Source organism: Rhodnius prolixus, unplaced genomic scaffold, assembly GCF_049639745.1.
Source record: "Rhodnius prolixus isolate KJV_2025 unplaced genomic scaffold, Rpr scaffold_7, whole genome shotgun sequence".
NCBI lineage: Eukaryota > Metazoa > Arthropoda > Insecta > Hemiptera > Reduviidae > Rhodnius > Rhodnius prolixus.
Window position 1 is genome coordinate 33,738,166 of NW_027411582.1, and position 18,792 is coordinate 33,756,957.

Consider the following 18,792-nt stretch of genomic DNA (forward strand, 5'->3'; position numbering starts at 1 on the left):
ATTCGAATTTCGACTAGGTATCATCAAGGGGCGCATTAATAAGACAGGTCGAAATCGAAAATTTGGGAATCTTTTTCCCTTAGGACGTATGAATCATTATCTAAAAAAGATTATCAGTAACCCAGCTAATTCGCAGTTTAAAGAACAACCTAAATTGCAGCAAGAAAAAGAAAATACAAGCGGCCACACAAAAGATTTTCTTGTTATTTTTAAAATTTAAAATAATTGTTAATTTAAATTTTATTATGGGAAAAGATATTTTATAATTTTAATTCAAGACCTCGTTATATAAAATTGAATTGGCAACGTTAAGTCAACATTAAGAATGTCGCCCAGACGGCGCAGTTGTACACAGTTTTAATTTTAATAATAGTGTTCAACTAAAAGATTCTTTTGATTTATATATTAATTGGCTTTATATTATTTTTGAATTGTATCATTTATTGAATGCAACAGAACTTATGACTAGTAAACAAATTTACCTACTTAGTTATTGTTGAACAGTAAGTACAATAAATGACGGGTTTAAAATTCTTTTCAATACATTTTGAACAACACAGTTACCGTTGCCAAAAGTCATTGTTTTTAATTCAGAGATTTTAAACTGAAACTAGACACTTAGTTGTTATTAACAAGCAAATAAAAATTTAAGAATAGAGCTTGCAAATTATGAAGTAATCGCTAATAAAAGTTTTCTTGAAAAAACTTCTTTATAATATATCGTTAATGTTAACGTTGGATTATTAACTGTAATTTATTGTCTTACAGTTTGAATTTATTTCCACTAAAGATGTTTTAGTTGCTCTTAATGTATCATAAAACATTTAACGGATGGTTTGAGAAGAGAAAATGTACATTGTACATTTGATTTTGGATTTGTAGGGTGGCGCTTCAAAATTAACACTAAACCTACCGACATTTATGCATAACTATTCCTACCGTGACCGGTCAAATGACCGGACTTTAAAATTACTTAAATTTCTTATTTTAGAATAAAGATAATAACTATTAAACCTTTGAAGTATCTTATTTGGCTATTTCCCGACCATTTGTTCGTGTACTAATATTTGTCATGCTTTCGCAATAGTAACAAAAAATTTGCCTTGAAACTTCACTTCCGGTAGTTTTTGATACAAAATCAATGCATTTATCCTTGCTAAGTCTAGGATATTGAAAACTATTTGTTGAGGCCTACTCCGAGTTTTTCCACAGTTGTATTTCTCCCACGAGCTGTATACATTTCTGCTAATTTCAGAGCTACCAACTCCTCAAGCGGAACTATAGGTTCTCTGCTTTCATGTTTTCCCAAAAATGGAAAGCCTTTTTATTGCATCGAACGCTAGCCAAGAGTTGATACCAAATTTGTCAGGTTTATTTGGCATGTACTGAGTAAATCTGCATCTTGACTTTGTTGAGAACAAATGTCCTTGGAAGAGATGTATGCTCTTGGTTAGAACAGTTTTGACTGTTCTCTACGAATTTGTTCCAAAATTTAGAAATAAAAGCAAACTTATCGGTATGTAAACGATTATTTCTTTGATCCACTCGAATAAACCTCGAAATTTCCGTCTATACATTTCTACTCATAGTGTTTGAGAAGAATGCTCGTCCCTTAATAAAGTGCTCAGTGGAATAGACGGATGCTTCATTCTATTTGGGAACATAGTTGCATAGGATATTGAGAAATATTTGGAAGCTGGAAGATGCGCTGCATGTTTTCTCTGAGTAAATATTTTTTTCTTGTCATCACTAAATTCTGTAGGGGTGGGTGATCTTTCTACCAGAAGTTGGAGTGAAAAACGTACCTGTCTGGAACCAACAGATCGCATTTGTTTGGGATTTTGGGAAATGAGGATTTGGAAGTGCCCAAAATTATGGGACCTCAAAAAAAAAAAAAAAGAAAAGCAACTCTCAAATATCCCTAAATTTAGTAACAGTTCCTAATTAAATATATAGGCGTGGATGGAAGACCACCGTTTATGGGTGGGGATAGTTTTCCCCAGTTAGATCTCGATGAAGTTGTTGGTGGCAGTAATATCCGTAGAGTAAAGGTGGGCTTTACAGAGGTGAAGAAGTAGAAGAAGAAGAAGAAGGGGCAGAGCCACTCTTTGCTCTGTGGAGTCTGGAGAACAACTGTATTGATTGTATGGCACTCTCTTCTCCACATTCTCCAGTACTCCTGAGAGGTCTATCTTTTGCCGCCGCCCACATGCAGCATTTTCTCTTCTCCCATTTCCTACAGCTCTTCTTCTATGCCTGTCTGCCGTTTTTTTTTTCCTCTTACTTCTTGCCTCTCTGTGTTGTCGTGGTCTTTACTTCACTTTACTACAATCCATTTTACATACAATTTAGAAGAATTGCTTCTTTTTTTCTTCTTCTTTCCCTGCCTTTTGAAAGTATCGTATGAAATGTTGACTATATTTAGAATTTGAAGGTTTTATTTTATCTTTGTGTTTTATGAGGTAATATTGCTGACGTATCAAATTTTAGAAAATTGATTTTTCATGAAAGAAACAACCATTCAGTGGACGTGTTGATTTTTATCTTTATTAATAATCAGATTTTCCTACAACACAATTCATTTATTATACTTATTGTTTAGATTACAAAAATCTAGATACAATTATTTAAAATATATTATAAATATGAACTTGTACGTTTTAGGGATCTCGCCCTTATTATTCCATCCTTAAGACCACTGCACCAAACCAGTCCCTTTATACTAAGCAAGTGTTGCGTGTGACAGAAGTGGAAATCAAATTCTCTACACTTAATTGCTAAATCAGTCTCTGATGATGGATGAAACTTCAAAAGAAAACAGAAACAAAAACAAAAAAATCAGATATACTATCCACCACTGAGGACATACCCACAGAATATTTTTCTTTCTGGTCATTGCCGACCAGAAAAAATGTTTACATCCCTTCAATTATAAAGGAATGACTAAAAAGTGTGACCTCATTATATTTAATAGTAAATTGTTATCGATTTATTACTCCAAATAACTTAACATGAATGACATTTTCACTAATCGACCCTTTTTCAGTTGATTTGTGGGCCTTGATTTCTATCTCTATCTGTATGTGTGTATTGTGAAGCTGAAACCTTCATATTTCGCTTTGGTCGACCTGACTATTACATAGTGACCAAAATCTCTTACCCTGAAATACCACTTTTAATGATGACGTATTAATTAATTGAAGATGTAGATATTCAAGTTTAAGCTCTATTAGATGTAGCCGATATTGATAAATTAAATAATTTATTTTATTTTATAACAAGTGCCTTCAAAATGAGGAATTTTGTTTTGAGTTTATAAAAATACTTTTATAATTTTGTTTTGCTTCTAATTCTTTATGTTTTTAAATTTTGGTTCTTTTTATTTTCATTCGATTGGAATTTATATTTTTAGTTTTCAGTTTAAGTTTTTATTTATGTTTTATAAGGTTTTATTTTATTTATATTTGTATTTATATTTGTATTTTTTATTTATAAGGGTAGAATCCTTAAAACAAATAAAATTATTATATTATTATTATTATTATTATATTAATCTCTATGGGCAGGAGACATTTGTAGGTAAATTCGGTCTTTCCCTACACTCAGATGAAGTTTTTGCTCTCCTATTTATATGTATTAACTACATATAAATATATATTTGGCAATCTATCAAATTATTTAATGATGTAGACACTTATTGGCAGTAATAAAGCTGCATCTCATCACAGCTTTTATGTTTTCTTCCCTAATGTGTACGAGCAGGCAGCACTGTTTTGCTTTTGCTTTTTTTGTTAAATATCAGCTGACCTTAAATCATTTATATATCATTCTTTTTAAAGATTTCATTTAAAAGGAAGTTGTCGAAGTCATTTAAGTCGTAAAGGAAATATAATTGTTTTTATTTTCACTCAATCCTTGATAGAGTTCATGAAAATTAGTCGAAAATAAGTTTTCACTTTAAACGCTTTTGTTTTGCGATCCCATAAATTCGAAATAATTGTTTTGTACGAAGGGATTTATCTTAAAATTGAAATTACGCATATAGATTAAAATGTTTCGTTTTGTTATTGTTACTTTGGGTGTGTGTGTGTGTGTGTTCTCTTGGAATGATTTTTGTTTGCAGCTTCTGCCCAAGGATGTTGGTTGTTGTTTTAAAGGGTTCTCGAAGAGGTGCTGTGGATAAAGTTTCCCTTTACTAGAGTTTCTAGAAGTGTCAAGGACTCAAACGGTTTCATGCGCCACCCAATTTTAGAGAATTTTCTCGAGCAAAGTGCAAGCGAATTCTCCAAGGAGATGAAACGGATGTTTCATCTTAGTGCTTGCATTTCCTACATAGTAATTATTCTACAGTTAGCTCCATCTTTTACTTAGGATGTTTTCTTAACTGGCAATATCCTTTGACCAGGATCGTAAAATCTTCATTCAGCCTAGGATATTTTCAGAATTTTTTCAGGAATCTTCAGAGAGGTTTTGGTTTATTCTATGCTGATAAAGTTTAGAGCCAAGAGAATGTCTTCCACTCATTCCCCTTGCATGAAACTGTTATTTCCCTAGAAACAATTGTTTTCATGACGTCCTAGGAAAAGAAGGCGAAGTGCGAGTATACTTTTCTTCGTAGCAACATTATTTAAAAACAAAGTTAATTTTTTATACAAATTTATCAGTCAGTGTTTGAATAATTTAAATCGTTTCAGCTTTCTTCTATTTACTGGGAAAATAAGTTTATTCTTGTACAATAAGCTTTTCTTTTTTTCCACTTTATTAGCCTTATTTACAACTACAACAATTGTTGTGTCAAGTAAATTTGATCATATAGGTTAAGTTCACATGAAAGTCGTGATAAGAGTAATCACCCATTGGTGGAACTCTTTCTTCGGAGGATTGCACTCACAACAGTAGGTGACCTAGGCCACTTCCGCTTCAAGCGACGTGGAGGATTGTCTGGAAGGTGTGGAGAGGAGAGTTATTGCACAAGAGGATTAGGATGGAGAGAGCTAGGAGGCTGTGAAAGTTGCGATAGCGAGATTGTATTAGATCAGAGACAAAGGGGGATGTGAAGGTCCAGTGTGTATGGTAAGGTTAGAAATGTAGTATGGAGCATTCAGAATTTTAGACTATAGTGTCTGCAGGCGTTTTAGAGTTACGAGGGTTTGGTTGAGCCCCACACTTGTATGTCCATATGGGTCTTAACAGTGTCTTGTGAATTGTCAGTTTGTGATTCAAGTCGAGTTTGGATCTGTGGTCAAGTGGTCTAGTAAGTAGCTTGTAGCGTCTGTTCACGTCTTGTCGTTTATTCTTGTACAAAAAGCTTTAATTTAGCAATTGTTTGTACTCGATAAATCTAACTAAAACTTTACTTTACTACTAAACTAATCGATCGTCGCTAAATCAGTTCTATTACTGAACAACGTACATACTCGAAGGTACAAAGGAATCTAAAGAAAACAAAATATAATTAAGTTATTATTAGCAAATAGTCCCTAATTGTTGATTTAAAAAAAATAGTTTAAAATTAATTGGAAAAATTTGTCGCATTCATATTGCTTGTTAAATTCAGCTGTAACATATTAAAGGTCTCTGTTATAAATAGACTTCTAGCTTACTGGTTACTACCTAGCAAAATAAATTTAGTAACTGAATTCACTTTTTTTGGACAGATTAAGATTGGTGTCAGCTGTCTTAGAACGCCTAAAACAGACTACTACCGCACAGCTTAGTATTTCTAAGTTGATTAGCAAGGGATACAGAGGTCTATTTAAAATTTAAATTGCCTTCTCAAGTTATTATTACGAAAAAACGTCAGCACTTAAGTTTTTTCTATTCCTGCAGTTTAAGTTAGGTTTAGACAGTTTATTTTTTTCACTGTTCATTATTTTTGGTGACTGAATAATAGTTTCAATAGGATGAAAAATTAATGCCAGTTTCAGTCATTATAAACTTTATTCTGCCGAGCTTTCGGTCAGTAACATGAACAGACAAGACAGAAGACACACCAACCCTGTAATGATGTAAAACAGTATATTGTAAATTAGCCCTGAAGATGACCCTAGTCCCTAGGTCGAAAGCTCGGCAGAATAAAGTTTATCATGACTAAAACTGGCATTAATTTTTTATTTTTTTTAGAATCTCTTATTGTAGTTAGTCCTCCAAACGAATGATTAAAAGATTTGAACCACATTAATACTTTTGGACATCAAGATTAACTCCATTGTTGTAATATATAAAGTACTTTTTTAACTTCATCGCACTGTTAAGCGCTTTTAGATTTTGTTTAACCTCAATAATAATCTATTCTAGACTTTAAGGTGAAATATCGTGCTGAGTTTTCTTGCTGTTAAAAGCTACCTAAAGAGAACATTGGAGGACCTAAATGATAAAGGATCGATCTTCTGGTCGATTTTCGTTTTTTAATGAACAGACTTTAATCAACTTCTACGGCTTTATTGCCCAAATTATTCGCCAAAATCTTCTAATTCAACATCTCATTCCTCAAGAAAGTTTCTGGTCCGAGGGAATCCCATTACTTCGCTTATCTTCCCTCCCCCGCACAACTTAAGAACGTCAAGAAAAAAAAGTGGGCAATTTTATTAGAGTGAAGTAGCAACATCATGTTTTGATAGTGCTTATCTCTTCACTAGGTTAAAACTGGGTCGACCAAGAATATGCCTTCTTGTCAACACCCACTCTTTGAGGTGCTTGAGGCGCAAAATATGAAATCTACCATTTTTTTCACACAGAAATACCCATGCCTACTTATAATATACACTTCAATCTTCTTCTTTCTAAATATTACGTGTATATATATACACCACATCCTGACATAGATAACAAGTTGTTACCCTGCTATGCGGAAATAACCACCCCTATACTAACCTGTCTCAGACTCTTAACTTTCCCATGCTGCAGTCCCATGCTCCTTCCGCTCTCTCAATCATTCTCTCTCTCACTCACTCACACACACACACACACACACACTCACAAACTGCTCTCTTCATATCGTGTCTTCTCCCTTTTTCAATATCTTCATATTACGCACATAACATGCCCCCCAAAATTCTTATAAACATTCTTCAGTATTAGGAACTTATCACATGACTGATACTTTATACTCTGGGTGGGGTGGGGGGTGGGGGGTAATTTACAAACTTTTATTGAATTCTTGGAAATGAAAACTGCATCAGTGGTTGAAGAAACCCCAGAAATGGGGGGGGGGCGAAAGTAAAGAAAAGTATCATTCTATGTAGGATGAAAATCAGTCTTCAACGATCGTTTGTCTGATTGATAATACTATCTCCTAGTTCTTGAAGATTTTTTTTAGTTTATCCTGAAGCCATATAAATTTGCTTCTTGAAAAAAGTAATTGCAAATGATTAAGAATACGTAACCAAAAATCTTATATGTTCAAAACTTGCATTTTTTATTATTTATTTTGGTAGGACTAATAATTGTATCCCCCGATTTGTCCTAGGTCCTAGTCATCTTTTCCCAGTCGTAAAATCACTTATCTGCTATTCTCCTTCAGTTTCCTTTCCACTTCTACACTACATCCATCCACTTTACATCTTCCCCCGAAGGAGCATCTCCTTCGACCTCTCATTCGTCCATTTCCTTTCTGTATCATCCTTTTCATTCTTTTAACATGGTTATATTTATTTAAAACATGTTGAAGCTGCCAACATCACCGTTTTTTTCATCTTAATTATATTTTGTTCTAAATTTTTTTTGTAAATTACTGAAAATTTAGGTATTAAAAATGGGACTATAGTGGGAGCTTAATACCAAAAAGCTTAGAAATTAAGTTAACTGTTCTTTTAATCTAAATTTTACTGTGTTGATATGATGCTTCTATTTTTTTTACTTATTTTCTTTCTTACAGCCGAGTTATGTGATTTCGAAGTTCTATTTACTTAGTCTACGTCTAGGTTTTCCCCGGATATAGGGAATTTTCTTTAAGAAAAGAAAATTAAAAAATAAATTAATCAACAAACATGTTGTTTTTTACAATTCAAAATAACTTCTTATTGCGCATCATCACAAATATTAACTTATGTTTTTGATAAGTTTGGAATGAACACTAATTTAAAGCTAGAATTTATTGTATTTATATAATTTTTTTTAAAAGTTTTGTTGGCATATTTGCCTTGGATGAAAAGTTAGTGTAAACCATGAGATCTTAGGCTGGAAACATAGTGGAGCGGCGAGCAAAGCGGCGATGATAGCGAAGAGCAAAGCGGTAAAAACAAACACTCTCTATAGATAGCGTTGCTCTATCTTCAGTGTGGTCCCATATGTTAACTTGTGTTTTATTTCGCCGCTTTGTTCGCCGCTCACTATGTTTCCAGCCTTTTAGTGTCTCGAGGAAATGGAAGAGGGTTTTTAAGTATAAAATACAGAAACTATAGCTTAGAAGTTTCATAAATATTGCGATATTAGTTTTTTTTAACAATTTTTTTTAAAGAAATGCACGTTTTTTAATTATTTGATTACCTATTTTTTTGATTCAGTAGCTTTTTTGAGTGATGTGAAACTTTGCAGTTTGCCTTATTAATTTTAATTTTATATTTAAATAATTTTTCATAATTGATTTTTTTTTTTTCTATGGATAACAGGCAAGAAATAAGCCTGCGGACGGGAGCGGTCACGTTAACCAAAAGGGTACTCCTAAAGGAGGGGCAGGAACACCAGTCAAGAAGCCGCCATCAGCGCAGAAAGGTGCCGTAAAAACTGCCCCACCAAAGGCTCAACAGCAACAACAACAGCAGCAGCAGGTTGTGACTACTCCGAAACCACTGCCTCCGCCGCCCGTGAAGAAGGATAACAAGAAGAAAAGACATCAACAGCATGATCTTGTGGTTACTATTAATTTGGTGAGTTACACTCATATTTTTGTTCTTTGATTTCTGATCTTTGTACTGTGCTGCAACATTCTAGGATTTAGTGAAGTCAAAACAGACAAACTTCCTCTCGAATAAAAAAATTGAGGTGCTCTTTCAATTGAGATGGATAAATAATATATAAGATAATCGGTCATTGACACACGACTTCCTTGTAATACCTACTGTAGACAGACGAAATTACGTTGTTAGGTAATTGCCCTGTCACTTCTTCTCTTCGTAGAACTTCCATCGACAATTTTTATTAAAAATCTAACTCACAGACTCCTGTCAGAAGGTTCTCAGATCAATTTTTCAAATAATTTCGCCTCATTCACACCATCCAGTTGTTATTATTGGTAAAATAAGGTTTGTGATCTTGTACTTCTCTCTCCAAAAGATTGGTGATGGTAATTATGGCCATTTCCTTTGCTCTCTCAACTTCTACAAAGGGGCCTAGACGATGTACCTAGGATGTATACTTAAACCAACTTACCTAACAACGAATCAACCTGGAGTTGACGAAATATCAGTGAGAAACATATAATCTCTTTATTAATACCACCATCCCTGAACTTGGACTTCCAATCAGTATTTTAGACAGCCGACAACCACCCTATTCATCCAATATTGAATGCAGTGAAGTCGTCTTGTTAAACACGCATTCGCCTAAAGACTAGTCAATAAGTTTAGGACCATTCTGTAAAGAGAGGCTCCTAATTTGATAACATGCTCATCTATGGCTATCAATGGCCCCCCCCAAAAAAACTCATGACCTGAACATATGCACCCAAAAATTTCCATGGTAGAAGATTCTTCCTCCAGTATCCTGGAATATTCTCGCACCAATTTCGAGGTACAAAACTGCCTTAAAGAAAAAACTGCAAAATATGTCACAAAATAGACCTGCTCCTCTAGCTCCTAGACCTTTCGTTTTTTTCTGAACTTATTCTTATAAACAGTGGTAGTTCTAGAAATATCTGAATTTTCTTTTTAGATAATTAAATCTTAAATCAGATTTAGTTATTTTAACAGTTGAATGGCTGATTTAAATAATACGGAAGTTGCTGCTACGAAATGTTTACACAAAATATTAGGGAGTCTATTTTTTGCAGTCTTGTGTATTATTGCTCTTAAAGTAAATCTTCTAAAGGGTAGATCATTTAACCCTGGGGTTATTGAATCATAAAAATTCCACTGAAATTGCCCCATTTATTTTGTAAAAAAAAAAAGAAGAAAAATACAAAAATAACTTAATAACATTTTATAGTTTACACAAGCTACACCAGAATATAATGTCTTTCAGACATAAAAAAAAAACATGTGTTCTTATAGACACTTCAACTATCTATGAGATTTTTTTCTATTTTTAGTACCTATACACCACACTACCAAACATCAAATAGAATTAAACTATTTTTACAGCTGTTACAAGCATGTAACCGTTCCAGTTTTATCGTTCATATCAATGATATTTTCCGCCGTACTGAGCATTTTCCTTTATGAAATGATCGACGTCAAATTTGGTGTTTACGAATGGGAGTGTAATAAAATGAGGTTGAGGGTCATAAATGATGCTGTAAGGCATAAAATAGGAGTTGCTCTTTTATTCGTGTATTAATATCCACTTGCGGTTAGAGGGAATGTTACTTATTTTATTAAAATTTTCTTCGAAGATAGAATTTGTGCCTAAAAAAGTCAGTTAACTTTCAATGTTTTATTTGGTCAGGGAACTAAGTAATGTGGGCAGTTGCTAAAATTCCGGATTTGTGAAAACACGAAAGAAAATTTGTTACATACAACTTTTAAAGGATCGTAGTAACTAAAAATCGTGTGAAGTTTTTTTGGTCAGGGAGAGGGGCAACTTTAATTTTTTTTTTTTTTTTTTAAAGAACTTTTGGCAACCCTTCACAGTTGGCAACACTTAAAAGACAATGTTAGTAAACATGATTTATGTTTATTGTCACAAGTTTTGATGAAAAAAGAAACAAAATAATGATAATGAATAATTTTTTGAATGTTGTTAACGATTATTATTATTTAAAAAAAAGTGCATCGGTGGTTATAAATTAAACAGAATATAGTTTTAAAGTGTGAAGTTAATAATCACACACTAATAGCTTGATTATTGGCTAGTGTAACGCGAGCGCAACTTAACTTGTCTCAGTGGTAATAGTGAGCCAGTAATTTTATAACGTATTTAGAGAGGGGTGTCTAGTTTATTCAGTTGGTGTCCGATAGCCGTTAGTGTGAGAACACAGTGAGTGTCTTGAGTTCAAAAAAGTCTTTCGAAAAAGTGTCCAGTGTATTATTATTTTTTTCTTTGTCTCCTAATTATTGGGATCTGAAAAACAAGTGAGGACTTGGTTTATTGCCTGGTTTGACTTTTTGAAAGTAATGGCCGGCCCACAGCAAGAAGATGAATCGTACAGACGATACAGTACGGCGTATAAAGAGATGAGGCGACCTACGGCTGATCTTGAACGTCTTATGGTCTGTTAGATTCGTTTATTATGTCGATCATAAGCGTAATACTTCCTTCCACTGGAAGGAAGTATTGCTATCGTGTATAATTTTCTGTAGTTCTCACCTATTCGGTGGTACTTTGTGCCCCCCCCAAAAAAGTAGTTTTAGAAAATGATGACTGTGTTGTGTGAGTTAATTTTCAATTTTATTTAAATTTTCATGAAAATTACTCCCAAAAGTTTTTCTCTAAAATGAGTATTGCACCCATGCTAATCTTTTATTTAAAAAAAAAAAAAATTGTCCAGGAATTTATTATCATCAATGCACTGCTAAGAACAGAGAGATATTTCGCCTTCTTTCTTCTTGAATGCTTGTACATGTAAACAGTCCTATCCCTTGTATATTATTAAGGAGTGAGTACATGAATCCAGCCCAATAAAGTCCCAAGAACTTGACAATCTTAGCATATGTCTGTTTTATCCCTTTAAATCTCCGTTACACACCTTAGTACTTGTCTGATCTTATCGAATACTGGGCGATTCTCCTTCACATGTAATCCTCGATAAATTTCACTATATCTCTCCATTTCTTAGAGAACCTCGTACGTTAACATTTTTTTTTTTACATGATTTTCAGCTCTTTATTTTTGAATATGTCAAAATAATATGGAAATTTAGTTAAAAGATTATTTATTTTTAAATTTGCTAGACTTTTTTTAGCTATATTTTAATATCAAACCTTAGGGATCCGTTAGAAAACTAAAGTCAAGATTTGGGCGTGTTAGACTAAACTTGTCACTGTCGTTCATCCTAGTTCGTCAGCATTTAGGATGAAAGCCTAATCAAGGAGCTCTGTGTGAATCCTACAAGTTTAATCTTTTGCACTCCGTGACGTTTCTCACTCGTCATTCCTGTTATGACGACAATTCATTGATTGGCGAATGAGAATCTTTCTTTAATTGCTTTCAGGTTAAATATCGTAAGTCCAATACCAGATAGTTAGTATCGGCTAATCCCAAGTTTTAGTTTGTTTAAAGCGTTCTCACAGAACAGATTTTTTTTTTTTTAAAAAAAAAATAAATAAACTTACCAGCGTTTGATTTTTCAACTTTTGCAGAAAACTTATAATGTTTTAGATGCATCTAATAAATATTTTAATGCAATAATTAATTAGGTTTTTAAATAAATATATTCTTGTAATAAATAACTGTTCATTAACAAGTCTGATGATCTGCTAGTTACCCTGATCCAAAAGGGTTATTGTATAAAGGGTTAATTCTTGGTTTTCGATTCTTAAGTAAAAAGTGAGTTGAATATATCTAATTTATTATAATTATTTTTGAAACTAGGTACGAGCTTTGTTTCCCAAGGTACCGCAGCTAAAGAGGCTTATTGTACTTTCCCCTGTAAAGATGTAGTGATCAAGCCTCTATTCTTTTAAAGGCCTTATGACTTTGGCCACCGTTTTCATCTCCTCTGTTCTCAGTCTCAACTCTGAGTCTCAGGCCTTATTTAGTATGGGAGACGTTTACTCTCTTCGTGACCTAGGCTCTGCTATAGCCGGCTGGACTTGCATAAGGCGAAACACCTTGTAGAAGATGTTCTGTAGCCTTTTTTTTTTTTTTTTTGCTGGATTTGTTTTTCCCGAGACGTTGTGCCACTTTTTTCTTATCATCACGTGCCATTTCCCGTGTGACGATTTGCTTAGAATTCAACCATGATCTCCAAAAATAATTCTTGTTTTTTCACGGAAAATTTTTTCCTTCAAATAAAAGGTGATTTCTTTTAGTAAATAAACCATACGAAGTTTTGAAGTATGAGCTTCCCCCCTCCATAACTAGATAGTTCTACATTCACCCGAACTGAAAAATTAGGTGATAACATACTATACGAAGTGTATTGCAAATCTTGTGCCTTTCTTGAGAATTTGGTTTTGTTTCAATATAAATAGACATTTTGATTTGAAATATTTTCAAGGGTACTTAAGGGAGAGATAACGTGGCCCCAAAAAGAGGAATTTTCTCTTAAATGTGATAGATATCTAGTACCCAAGTAAATACCAAAGTTGCACGTTTGTTTTATTCTTTTTTTAGGGGGGGGCCCCCAAATAGGGATCTATTTCCGGTGAAAATACTCAAATTTAGTTAGAGCAGTGGTGCCCAAACCTTTTTTACGACCAGGGACCATTTCAATATTTTTGTTGTTAGCAGAGACCACAAGGTTCAATATCACAGCAAACTACTTTTTTGATTTTAAAAATACAACTTCAATTAACATTGTGATTATGTTTTCAGTTAAATTAATGTGCTTTTTTGGAGTTTGCATTATCTTAACAAGATGGGTAATCCTGGGATTGATGAGGTTGCTTAAAACACATTATCATTTGCTTTTAGTCGACTCCTGGACTTGTTTTTAGTCGCTCTACGCTCGCTCGACGTCCCACTCACCGTGCTGCATGTCAAATATATATGTTATTATTATTTTAAAAACGCTCGAGTGTTTCGCGGGCCATATCTTAGTTCTTGCGGACCACAGGTTGGGAACCACTGAGTTAGAGGAAGTAAAAAAAAAGAAGCCATTGAATCATATTTTTTTAAATTTAAAGATATTTACCGGAACTGCTTGTTGCATTCTGGGATATCGTTTTCATCGGAATACCAGAAATTTATTTGGAAGTATCCCTCTTTAAGAAAATATTATTTACTCTTACTGATCGCCTTAAACAACTACTTCCTGTAATAAGCATTTTCGGTGGAAACCTAGAATTTATAAACTTTTTAAAATGATCCTAACATTTCCTGCCAGTTTAGGATCTAGTTTGCCCTATTTCTTTTTTATCCATTTAAAACATATGTACCCACGGATACTTTAAAAATAAACAAACAAAATGAACCCGGCTGGCTAACAGAAAACAACGATCTAACTTATCCTTGAATATAAATTTAACTTCGTCTCAACAATTCTGTTAAGCTATTTTTTTGTTATTTCTTTCTTTCTTTGAACCACTATCTATCGCCGTCTCTCTTTCTCTACAATTACAAAAAACAAACTAGAATTCCATCACGTTTTTAGCGTTGCATTATGAAAAGTAAATAAACTTGAATATTTGCAAGTAGATTCTATATTTAGAACTGGCGGAGTAGCTCAATAGATGACAGGGACGAAAGTCTATTTATTGAATGAAAAAAACTTGTCCGTATTTTATGAATGAAATATTTTTTTTTTTTTAAATTCTAATCAAACTTTTTCATTCAAAAATTTATAATCGCCAAAAAATAAAAACAAGTACAGGGTGTGGCAGCATAATTTCCTTTTTTCAAAACTTAATAAAACCCATTGTATGAATCAGAACATTTTTATTTGTTTTTTTATAATGTAGGTGCATGTCTAAAGTTTTGTTTTACATAGTTTTGAAGATAAAATCAGATAGGGGACGTTCCCCATTCTCCATACTCTGAGTAAACCGTTTCTTGGCGTTTGTCATGACTCTTCATCCGTCAACAAACAAAACATGCGCTACCGGGCTGACACCAATCCTCGAGAATTGCATCAAAAGCCTTTGCATTCACCTAAAGTCACAGTGTGGTGTGCAATTTCCTCAGCTGCGATTATTGGTCCCTGGTTCTTTGAGGAAAATGAAGTCGCAGTAACCGTGAATTCTGACCGGTATGTAAACATGTTACAGGATTTTTTTTTTTTTTTTTTTCCACGGCTAGATGAGATGGACTTAGGGGACTTTTGGTTCCAACAAGACGGTGCAACGGCACACACTTCAAGATCATCTAAGGCTGTTTTGAGGGAACACTTTCCAGAGCGCCTCATCTCAATTAGGGGCGATTTGGAGTGGCCGCGGCCCGCTCTCCCGATTTGGTGGCCCCTTGTGATTTTTTTCTATGGGGTGTTTTGAAATCCCGTGTTTATGTGAACCATCCAAGGAGCGTACAAGATTTAAAGACCAACATCCAGGAAGAAATTGCCAACATAACGCCTGCTATGCTGGCCAAGATTCATGATTAACGCCAAGAAACGGTTTACTCAGTCTATGGAGAATGAGGGACGGCCCCTATCTGATTTTATCTTCAAAACTATGTAAAACAAAACTTTAGGCATGCACCTACATTATAAAAAAACAAAAAAGTATGTTCTGATTCATACAATGGGTTTGATTAAGTTTTGAAAAAAGGAAGTTATGCTGTCGTACCCTGTACATACGAGGTGTGTTCAAAAAGTAACGGGAATTTTAGTTTTTTGAAAAAAATATTTATTTATTCATCTACATTAATATTGTCGCCTTCAAAGTAGTCCCCTTCGCATACAATACACTTGTGCCAGCGCTTTTTCCAATCCTCGAAACACTTCTGAAACTCGATCTTTGTGATAGCTTTCAGCGATTCGCTTTTAATGTCATCTATGCTTGTAAAACGACGGCCTTTTAATGTTCTCTTTATGTTTGGAAATAGAAAAAAGTCACATGGAGCCATGTCTGGCGAATATGGAGGCTGGGGCATCGTTAAAGTTTTGTTTTTGGCCAAAAATTCACGAACAAGCAATGAAGTGTGAGCAGGTGCATTATCGTGGTGCAAAATCCATGAATTGTTTTGCCACAAATCCGGGCGTTTTTTTCGGATTGCTTCACGCAAACGGCGTTGAACTTGTAGGTAGTACTCCTTATTGATTGTTTGACCTTGTGGCAAGAATTCATGATGCACTATGCCATTAAAATCGAAGAACACAGGGAGCATAACCTTCACATTCGACCGCACTTGTCAAGCCTTTTTCGGTCTTGGCGATCCAGAATGCCTCCACTGGGACGATTGAGCCTTAGTTTCGACATCATATCCGTAAACCCATGTTTCGTCACCTGTTATAACACGTTTCAGTAGATCCGCATCGTTGTCGACTTCATTGAGTGACTCTTGAGCAACTTCCATTCTCCGCTGTTTTTGTTCGAAATTCAACAATTTTGGAACAAATTTTGCTGCCACACGTTTCATACCCAAAACATCCGAAAAAATTTCATGGCATGAGCCAATTGATATGGCAACATCATCAGCGACTTCTCTGATTGTGATTCGGCGATCGTTCATAACCATTTCTTTCACTTTTTTCACGTTTTCATCGGTTGTTGATGTGCTTGGACGTCCAGGTCGTTCGTCATCTTCAACGTTTTCGCGGCCATCTTGGAAACGCTTATACCACTCGTAAATCCTTGTTTTACTCATAGCAGACCCACCATATGCCTTTATTAACATTTCTTACACTTTATTTCATTTTTTACGCAAAATTTAATACAAATTCTTTGATCCATTTTTTTTAACAAACAAAAATCGCCAAGCTCGAAAAACACGTCTAACCTTAACGGCTGCCACTTAAGAAGTAAACAATGAATATTACTGAAAATTTTATCGTACTTCAGGGGCATGTGTACCAACATAATAAAAAAAAAAAATTTACAATCAGACTCTCCAAACCCGCGAAATTTAAAAATTCCCGTTACTTTTTGAACACACCTCGTATTCGAATTTGGTTGATGGAGTTGCTAGATGGTGGGTATTGATATTAATCGCATCTACTTACGATCTTAATTTATAGCTAGCCCAACTAAGTTTCTTATAATTTTTTTAATTTGGTATGAACAAGTACCAGCATTATTCGGTATTGATAGAAATTAGAATGATTAAAAGAAGGAAAGGCGTAAAAGAGAGGGTATTTCATTTATTTGAAACTTTTTCCTTGGAAATTTATCTCTGAGAGAATCTCGATGACGAGTGAACTCTATCCGGAGGTTGGCAGTACTTGAGTGGGAGTGGTCAGAATTCCTCAATACGAATTATATCACTCTACTGAATGGATTTTACTGTCTTCGTTATCTTGATAAATAGATCTTAGTCTAGTGTTTGAAACGCAAATAAGTTATGCGGGTTTAATAGACACTTCTGGTGCCCCTTTCATTTACATTTTACCCTTAAAGTATTACTATTGTCAAATTTTCAATATTTATTTGACACGGAAGGTACAAGTCTTAAGGTCTCTTGAGTCTGAGAAAAGTTGTCATACGAGTAAGTTGGTAAGTAGATATCAATTCTAAAACTTAGATCTGTAATTGATCGACATATGACCTATATTCATACATATTTTACTCTATATATGACTTACTGAATAAGGTCTCAAAGTTTTCTTTGCAATAACAGTACAACTCATAGATCTACAAATCAACTATGACACTTTAGAAGAAAACGTAAAACATCCTTCTACTTCCAGACGTGCTCAAAAAATTGAGTTCCTAAAAAAATAAGTTTACCAATAAAAGTTCTATAGAGCTACATGTAACCAATCTGTAAATGAAATTTAAAAAAAAAGATTCATTTGAGAAGAAATAAAAGACCAAAACCTTATAGGTTCGCCGGAGGTATCTAAGCGAATTTTAAGACGCGAATTATCTATAGCAGAGTTCGCCAAAGTGGTCTATTTAACAAAAGTAGGGGTCGATCTGAGCCCAGGGGGTCGAAGGAAAAACAATTTCGAACCAATATAGCGAACCTTGCAAAAAAAAAACACCAGGCACAGCTATCTCATTAATTAAGAAGCAATACTGTAGTTACTTTACTTATTTATAATTACTTATTATTTAATAAAGCTTAAGGTATTTAAATTTCAACATTAAAATATTTTTCATAAAACTACAAGGGTTGGCTGAAAAGTAATGCACACATGCTAGGAGAGGGGGAAAGAAAAGTGTTATCAAGTTCGGACAGAAAGTATATTAAAGTGCAATTCTTAAGCTTCACAATCATGTATTACTTTTCCATGTAGTCACCATTAACGCTAGTACATTTCTTCCAACGTGAAACAAGTTTTTCCATTCCGTCACTGAAGATTCTTTTGACTTTTCTTGAATCCAAGAATTGACAGCTGCCTTCTCTTCATCGTCTGAGGAGTACTAATTACCCTTGAGGTCTCTCTTGAGTAGAGGAATCAAATAACAATCGCAGGGGGCAAGATACGGGGAATAAGGAGGGTGTGGAATTGGTTCAAACTTCAGTTTTTCCAGAGCTTCTGCAGTTTCGCGCGAGGTGTGTGGACGAGCGTTGTCTTGTCGCAAGATTATTGGTGCCAAGCTGCCTCTAACACGACAAACTCGACGTCGGAGGTTTCTTAGAGTCTGCACGTACCGAGAAGAATTTAGCGTTGCCCCTGGTTCCAGGAAAATCGGTCACATAAACTTGGTGAGCATCCCAAAACACAGACAGAAGAAAGTTTTTTTTTGCGGACGGTTGTGTTTTGAACTTTTACGGCCGAAGAGAAAACGCTTGTCGATATTCAGTGTACTGCCTATTCTCTTCTGGGTCGTAATGATGCGACCCATGATTCGTTCCCTGTCACATTATTCAAAAGGAAGTCGATAACAGCACGCTGTTTAACTCGCAGTGACATAGCACCATTACACGTGTCCA

At 34.4% G+C, this 18,792-nt stretch overlaps 1 protein-coding gene across 13 annotated transcripts in view; it reads left to right on the top strand.

Annotated features, from left to right (window-relative positions):
• The window catches only part of LOC141447479 (neo-calmodulin-like), a 210,579-nt gene that overhangs the window by 171,413 nt on the left and 20,374 nt on the right, over nucleotides 1-18,792 (top strand). For 12 of the 13 annotated variants that reach the window (XM_074115085.1, XM_074115082.1, XM_074115075.1 and 9 more), the window contains one exon: nucleotides 8,610-8,867. In XM_074115085.1, coding sequence (XP_073971186.1) covers nucleotides 8,610-8,867 — 258 coding nt within the window. Of the gene's footprint in view, nucleotides 1-8,609; nucleotides 8,868-11,074; nucleotides 11,367-18,792 lie in introns of those variants that run through there. The other variant, XM_074115086.1, reaches the window with a different exon arrangement.